The sequence below is a fragment of the Vombatus ursinus genome, unplaced genomic scaffold (genome assembly GCF_900497805.2).
Source record: "Vombatus ursinus unplaced genomic scaffold, bare-nosed wombat genome assembly UNPS02009173.1, whole genome shotgun sequence".
In the NCBI taxonomy this organism is placed as follows: Eukaryota; Metazoa; Chordata; class Mammalia; order Diprotodontia; family Vombatidae; genus Vombatus; species Vombatus ursinus.
Genome location: NW_020948951.1, coordinates 4,362,938 through 4,371,726, shown reverse-complemented (window position 1 = coordinate 4,371,726; position 8,789 = coordinate 4,362,938). Strand labels below are relative to the sequence as shown.

Below are 8,789 nucleotides of genomic sequence, written 5' to 3'. Positions count from 1 at the left end.
GAATTTAAGCTCTGCATTCACATTTATAGGTTGAAGAATGGGCCTTTTTATGTTTTGTTACTTGCAAAAGGAAAGAGAGAGATGAATAAATGAATGAATGAACGAATGAATGAGAAAGCACTTATTAAGCACTTAACTAAGTGTTGAGAGCTGGGGATACAAATACAAAAAAGCGAAACAGTCCCTGTCCTCAAGGAGCTTACATTCGAATATAAGAGTTGGGAAGTTGGGGAGGGGATGAAGATGGCCAAGGAGTAGAAGAATGGTGCAGCTGGCTAGTTCGAGTGGACACTCATCAGTCAGGGGTCCAGAGCAGAGCTAGTGTGCCCAGTCAGAAGTGGAGGCTGGATCAAAAGAGCATGGTATGACCATGGACTTCAGTGGCCTTCACAGGTCACTGCAGTATATGGGTTTCTGGTACAGTATTGATGCTTCTGGGTAGAGGCAAAAGGAGGCTGCCAACAGGTGTGCTCTCCTTGTGTTTGTTTTCTTTTGCAATGCCAGCCATTCATTAAAAGTGTTTCCAGTCCTCTGCCTGGAATCCAGATGCCTAGAATGGATGGACTAGATGGACCCTTGTCCTGGGTACTACCAAAAAACGCAGATTTTGTGCAAACCACTTTCGTTGTTGTTTAGTTGTAGGATGCTTTGTGACCCCATCTGGAGTTTTCTTGGCAAAGATGCTGGGGTGGTTTGCCATTTCCTTCTCCAGCTCATTTTACAGATGAGGAAACTGAGGCAAACAGGGTTAAATCCCTTGTCCAGGATCACACAGCTAGGAAGTGTCTGAGGTCAGATTTGAACTCAGGTCTTTCTGACTCCAGGCCTAGCACTCTATCCACTGTACTACCTAGCTGTCCATGTAAACCCCTTATGTACAATTAAAACCCTAATGGACTAGCGTGAATTTAAATGAGTGTTTTCCATTTCTCAGTCAGCTGGTTATTTCTCCAGGCTATCCCTAGAATGGACATATCCAAGATGTCAAGCTAACAAAACTGCTGGTTCCTATCATAATTTCCAAAAAAACCAATGTCTTGGAGGAAGTCCATTTTATTCTCTTTTCTCTGCTTTCCTGGTCCTAGGTGGCTAGGACTCTCAGCAAAATTCATTATTTTTTCCCTTCATTTACCATCATGAAGAACTTAGCCCCCTAGGTAATCATCATCAGCGCCAAACACCACCCACAGCATCATGAAGGACACTTCCTGGTTGGGTCACCATGGGCAAGTCACTTAACCTCCCTGTTTATCTTCTATAGATAGAAGACAATAATGGTACCTACCTCCCAGGGTCATTGAGAAGCTTAGATGAGATCATGTAGATGAAGCACTTAATAAGCCTCAAAATGCCATGGAGATGTCAATATTTGTTATGAAACAGTGACAGATGTGCAACTGTTTAGTGAGTTTAATAAGTCTTACTTCAGCAGCAGAACCCGGCTAGAGATTCTGTATCCTCGGATCAGGACTCTTTTGGCAAATGGGATCCAATTTGGCCTATTTTTAAACATTCATTTTTAAATATTGAGTTACAAATTATCTCCCTCTTTCCAGCCTCTCCCCCACCAACTAAGAAGGCATGCAATATGATACCTATTATACTTGTGAAGTCATGCAAAACGTATTTCCATATTAGCCATTTGAACAAAAGCAAGAAAAATAAAGTGAAAATGCTTCATTCAGCACTCAAAGTTCATCATTTCTCTCTAGTTTTTTTTTGTTGATTATATAGAGTTCTCTAAGTATGCCATCATATTATTTGCAAAGAGTGATACTTTTGTTTTCTCATTGCCTAATTCTTATTCCTTCAATTTCTTTCTATTGTCTTATTGCTGTAGCTAACATTTCTAGTACAACACTGAATAACAATGGTGATAATGGGCATTCTTACTTCACCCCTGATCTCTTATTGGGGAGGTTTCTAATTTATCCCCATTACAGATAATACTTGCTCTTGGGTTTAGATACTTACTACTTATAATTTTAAGAAAAGCTCTGTTTATTTTGATGCTTTCTGGTATTTTTAATAGGAATGAGTGTTGCATTTTGTCAAAAGCTTTTTTTTTGCAGCTTTTAAGATAAGCATATGATTAATGTTTTTGTTATCGATCAGTCAATAATGATTATAGTTTTCTTAATGTTGGCTATCTATCAATGGTTTGGGAAAAGCTTTTATTAAGTACTTACTATGCACAAAGTGGGGCAGGTAGGTGGCTCGGAGGATAGAGTTCTGGGCCTGGAGTCAGGAAGACTCATCTTCCTGAGTTCAAATCCAGACTCAGACACTTACTAGCTGTGTGACCCTGGGTAAGTCACTTAACTCTGTTTGCCTCAGTTTCCTCATCTGTAAAATGGACTGGAGAAGAAATTAGCAAACCACTCTAGTATCTTTGCCAAGAAAACCACAAATGGCGTCACAAGGAGTCAGACATGACTGAACAACAACAGCAGCAATGCACAGAGCAAATCGGCAGCACAATGGAGTGGATAGACAGTTGGTCTCAAAGACATGAGTTCAAATCTCACCTCTGTTATCTATTGGGTATGTGACCCAGGGCAAGTCACTCAACCTCTCAGTGCTCTAGATAGCTCTCTAAGACTATAAAATTACACTGACTGTGCTGACCTGCACTGGTAAAGGGAGTTTCCTCACCTGGGAGTTCCAGATACCAATGAAATCATAGGCTCTGTCCCTATTCCTATTAAAAGATCTAGGGGAAGGTTTCCTGTATGAAGGATTTATGGGATTAAATGGAGAAAAACCACATAGAACAAGTACAGAGAGATAGAGAGCTATTCCAGGGAGTGAGTGGACACATCAAGGAGACCCCAAATCCATTGTTTTTAAAGCATTTATTGAGAAGATTCTGGGAAAGTAGCAAAATAGGGCAGGAAATACCCAGCTCTCCAAATTTCTCCCCACAAACAAGATGCAATATGGCCTCAAAGTGAACTTTAAGCTGCAGAAATAATTAAAAATTGATGTAAAGCGATTGTCCTCCTAAGACAATTTCAGAGGATCTTGGAAAAGACCTGACTTCCAGGGGTGGAGATCTGGCCCAATTGAAATGCAAACACCTCCAGGCAGACTCCACTGTCCTGGGGCAGCTGGGTGGAGAACTTTCACCTTACGGACAGTGTGGGGAGTCAGATGGCTAAGCAGTGGACTACTGAAGGACTCTCTTCTCTCCCTGGACTCAAGGGCCAATTGTGCTGACCAGGCTGCAGCTGTGGGTGAGGAGTGAGCACATGCCTGGTGAGTATGGCAGCAGAAGGCAGGGACCCTGCTGACTGTGGGCACTCCAGGAGAAAGAAGTCCCTGGTTTTAGTTCCAGGGTAGAGGAGCGAGCTGAAGTTTGTAGCTGTGGGAGGGACCACAAAGAGCAAGAGCATTTGTGGGTGACAGTGTGGCTGGGTGCCCTAGGCATGGCCTAGGGGTAGAGAAGACCCCCCAGATAGAGCTCAGAAAACAACCTGAAGCCTGAGCCATCATCCCCCACCTCTCAGGGCAAGAGCTTGACTATAATAATAAGCCACTAAAATAATTAATAACAGCAATAATAATAAGTAAGCAAAAGAGAAAGAACTCAACTATAGATAGTTATTATGGGGATAGAGAAGATCTGGGTTCATACTCAGAAGACAATAGTGAAGTTAAAAAAGCCATTCCTACTTCAAAGAAAAAAGAGTTCTTAAAAGAGCCTAATAAGGACTTTAAAGATCAAATAAAAGAGATTGAGGCAAAATTAGAAAAAAAAATAAGAACAATCCAAAAAAATCAATAAAACTATGAAAAGAAAATCAATCAATTGGAAAAGAAATTTAAAAAAATTAAGGAAGAAAATAACTCCTTAAAAACTAGAATTAGGCAAGGGGAAGCTAATGACATTATAAAACATAAAGAAATAATAAAACAAAATCAAAAGAGTGAAAAAATAGAAGAGAATGTGAAACATCTTATTAGGAAAAAACTGATCTAGAGAACAGATCAAGGAGTGACAATGTAAGAATTGTTAGACTATCTGAAAATTATGATTTTAAAAACAGTCTAGCTGTGATATTACAAGAAATCATTAAAGAAAATTGCCCTGAAGTTCTAAAATGAGAGGATAAAATCGAAATAGAAAAAATCCAGCAATCACCATCTGAAAGAGACCCCAAGATGAAAACTCACAGGAATATCATAGCCAAGTTTTGAAGCATTCAAGTTAAGGAGAAAATACCACAAGCAACATGAAAAAAAAATTTAAATACTGTGGAGCTACAGTCAGGATTACACGAGATCTAGCAGCTTCTCCATTAAAAGACTGAAGGGCTTGGAATATTATATTTTGAAAAGCAAAGGAGGTGAGTTTGTGACCAAGAATAACTTACTCAGCTTTGCTGAGTATAATCCTGAACAAAGAAAAAGAAAGGATATTTAATGAATTGAAAGACTTTTAGAAATTCATGACAAAGAGACGAGAACTCAGTGAAAAATGTGACATATAAAATCCAGGAGAAACAAAAGGTAAATATTAAAGACCTATTATAAGGGGCTCAATAAGGTCAAATTCTTTACTTCTTATATGGGTAAATGTTATCTGTGCTCTTAAAAAGGTTATCATTATTTAGGCAGTTTGAAAGAGCATATATAGATAGAAAGCTTGGGGTTGAGTTGAATATGATGGGATGATTCTAAAAAAATAAAATTGGGTAGAGAGAGGTAACATGAAGCAGTTATCTCATACAAATGACGCATGAATGGAAGAGCTGTTACAGTGGAAGCAGATGGGGTTGGAGGACTGGTAATGCTGGAACCTTATTCTCATTGGAACTGGGTTAAAGAGAGAATAACATACACATCTAGAAGGATATAAAAGTCTTCTAAATTATAAAGAAATAGGAGGGTGAGGGGACAGGATAAGGAAGGGACTTTTAGAAGGGAGCGTAGATCAAGAAGTAAGAGGGTGGGGAGAGAGGATAAGAGGAATTCTTAGAGGGGTGGGTAGATTAAGGAATAGGAGGGTAAGGGGAGAGGATAAAGGAGAAATTCTTAAAAAGAGTGTGTATTATTAAGGAGGTAGTATTAGAAGTAAATCAGAATATGAAGAGAGATTGGGTAAAAAAGAGAGTGAGAATACATCTTCCTCCTGTTCATCCTTCACCTGTCATGCCTGACATCTACCTGCTAGCCATGGACCCCAAATGTAACTGCGAGAATGGTGGCTCTTGCACCTGTGCAGGCTCCTACAAATGCAAATTATGCCAGTGTGCCTCCAGCAAGAAGAGCTGCTGCTCCTGCTGCCCAGGAGAATGTACCAAGTGGGCCCAGAGCTGTGTCTGCAAAGACCCCCTGACCCAGAGTTGCAGCTGCTGCCAATAATGTCCTCACTTCCCTTTGACTGTAAATAGAAGAATTTGTGCAGACTTGAATTTTCGTACTGCATGGATGTGTTTTCTACTGTTTTTCTATGAAATGTATGAATTAAAATAAACTTGATAAATACCTTTAAAAACAAAGTAAAAAATTAAAAAGAGAGTGAGAAAGATGATAATGAGGAAAAATAGGATGGAGGGAAATACACAAGTAATAATTATAACTTTGAATGTGAATGAAATGAACTCACCCATGAAATGGAAATGGATAGCAGAATGGGTTAAAAATCAGAATCAACAATATATTGTTAACAAGAAACAGATTTTAAAGTGAGAGATGCACACAGAGTTAAAATAAGGAGCTGGATTAGAATTTATTATGCTTTAGCCAAGGTAAAAAAAAAAAGCAGGGGACAAAGTTTAAACTAAATTAGATTTAATTAAAAGAGATAAAGAGGGAAACTACATTATGATAAAAGGTACCATAGAAAATGAAGCAATATCAATACTAAACCTATATGTACTAAATCCTAAATTTTAAAGGAAAAATTAAATTAATTATAAGTGGAAATAGATAGTGATACTATAATAGTGGGGGACTTGAACCTCCCCCTCAAAGAATTAGATAAATCTAACCAAAAAATAAGAAAGAAATTAAGGAGGTGAATAGAATCTTCGATAAGCTAGATATGATAGCTATCTGGAGAGAATTGAATGGGAATAGAAAGGAGCACACCTTTTTTTCTCTGTGGCACAAGGTACTTTTACAAAAATTGACCATATATTAGGGCATAAAACTATAGCTAAATGCAGAAAAGCAGAAATATTAAATGTATTCCTTTCAGGTCACAGTGCAATAAAAAGTATATTCAATAAGGGACCACGGAAACACAGATTAAAAATTAACTGGAGACTAAACAACCTAACCTTAAAAAAATGAGTGGGGTAAAGAACAAATCATGGAAACAGTCAATAATTTCATTAAAGAGAATGACAATAATGAGACTACATATCTCAATCCATGGGGTGCAGCAAAAGCAGTAATTAGAGGAAAATTTTTATCTCTAAATGCTTATATTAATAAAGTAAAGAGTAGACCAATGAATTGGGTATACAATTTTAAAAACTAGAAAAAGAATAAATTAAAAATCCCCAATTAAATACCAAATTGGAAATCTTAAAAATTAAGGGTGAGATTAATAAAATCAAATATAAGAGTCATTATCAAAACTATCTAGTACTGGCCAAGAAGTAGAAAGGTACATCAGTGGAACAGAGTAGACATGCAATACATGGTAGAACATGGTTATAGTAACCTTGTGTTTGACAAATGTAAACATTTAAGCTTTTGGAATAAGGATTCATTATTTGGTAAAAATTGTTGGGAAAGCTGGAAAGCAGTCTGAAGGAAATTGGGCATAGACCAATATCTTACACCATTTACCAGGATCAGGTCAAAATGGATAAGTGACTTAGATATAAAGGGAGATGTTATAAGAAAATTAGAAGAACATGGAACATATTACCTGTTAGATTTATGGATAGGAGAACAATTTATGACCAAACGACATAGAGAATATGGTGAGGTGTAAAATGGATAATTTTGATTACATCAAATTAAAAAGATTTTGTACAAATAAAACTGATGTAGCCAAGATTAGAAGGAAAATAGAAAATTGGAAGAAAATCTTTGTAGACAGTTTTTCAGATAAAGGTATTATATCTCAAATATATAAAGAACTTTGTCCAATTTATAAGAATACGAGTCATTCTCTAATTGGTAAATGGTCAAAGACATGACAGGGAGTTTTTCAGTGAAGAAATCAAAACTATATATAATCATATAAAAATGCTCTAAATCACTATTGATTAGAAAATGCAAATTAAACCAACTTTGAGATATCATCTTACACCTATCAGATTGGCTAAAATATTAGAAGGGGAAAGCAACAAATGTTGGAGGAGATGGGGAAAAATTGGGACATTAATTCACTGTTGCTGGAACTGTGAACTGATCTAACCGTTTTGAAGAGAAATCTGGAACTATGTCCAAAGAGTTATAAAACTATATGTATCCTTTCACCCAGCAATACCACTATTAGGTCTGCTTCCCAAGGTGGCTAGGGAAAAAGGAAAAGCACTTATATTTCTAAAATATTTATAGCAGCTTTTTTTGTGGTGCCGAAAAACTGGAAACTCATCAATTGGGGAATAACTAAATAAGTTGTGGCATATGATTGTGATGGAATACTACTATGCTATTAGAAATGATAAGTTGGTTGATTTTAGAAAAACATGGAAAGATTTGCATGCAATAATGAAGAATGAAATGAGCAGATCCAAGAGAATATTGTATACAGTAATAGCAATATCATTCTAAGAACAACTTTGAAGGACTGAGTCATTTTGAGTACTATAAATACTCAAATCAGCTACAAAGGACCTGTGAAGGAAGATATCCATATCTAGAGAAAGAACTGATAAATAGAAGTGTGTATAGTATGATTATATATGATATAATAGATGTATATATATACATATATACACATATATTTGTCTCTAATGATAGCTTTCTCTAAGGCAGGGTAGGGAGGGAAAGAAATAAAAAAAAGTGCACAGAAGATGGCAGAGTAAAAAGCAGTGACTTGCTTGAGCTCTTCCCCAAACCCCTGCAAATACCTGTAAAAATGGCTCTAAATAAATTCTAAAGCAGCAGAACACACAAAAAGATAAAGTGAAACAAATTTCCAGCCCAAGACAACCTGGATGGTTGATTAGAAAGGTCTATTGTGCCAGGCTAGGAGAGAAACACAGTTCAATGTGGGCATACAGTCAAAGACCAGGCCTCAGAGAATCTGGAGCAGTCCTCAGAGGACTGAATCACAGGCAGCTGTGGTAGTTTCTAGACTTTTCAACACATGAACACCAAAGAGAACTTAGAAGGTCAATAGGAAAAGTCTGTGACCACAGTGAGAAAGAAGCTTGGTCCCAGCCCCAGTCCCATTGCAACCCTGGAGTGGCAGCTGCTTCCAGAGCTCTCTACCCACAGACTTAGGAGGAATCAAGTGACTGATCAGAGAGGGATTGCAGGGATCTCTTTGCTGGTGCAGGATTCTCTTGCTTTGCTCATGCTTGGATCTGGGGCACAGTTCTGGGTGGCGGTCCTAGGATGAGGAGGAGCACTGGCATGGTGGAGCTTGTAGTGGCAGTGGAGAGGGAATCCTCCTTATGATACCAAGACAGAAAAGAGTATTTGTGGTCACTCATCAACCAGAGCACAGGCCAGGAGAGGAGTAAACACCTTGCCCCTGATTGTAACACCTTGGAAGAACTGAAAATTTACAGGTCCCTAGAAGTATCTCTGAAAACAGTTGCACAACACCCCCAAAGCTTGGGACTGTACATTCTCCACACTGGAAACAGACCCCT

At 37.9% G+C, this 8,789-nt stretch overlaps 1 protein-coding gene across 1 annotated transcript; it reads left to right on the top strand.

Moving 5' to 3' along the window:
* The first annotated feature begins 5,178 nt into the window (after window positions 1-5,178).
* On the top strand, window positions 5,179-5,367 carry LOC114035219 (metallothionein-like). The gene has a single exon (XM_027851290.1). The coding sequence runs from the start codon at window positions 5,179-5,181 to the stop codon at window positions 5,365-5,367; it is 189 nt and encodes a 62-aa protein (XP_027707091.1).
* The last annotated feature ends 3,422 nt before the right edge of the window (window positions 5,368-8,789 follow it).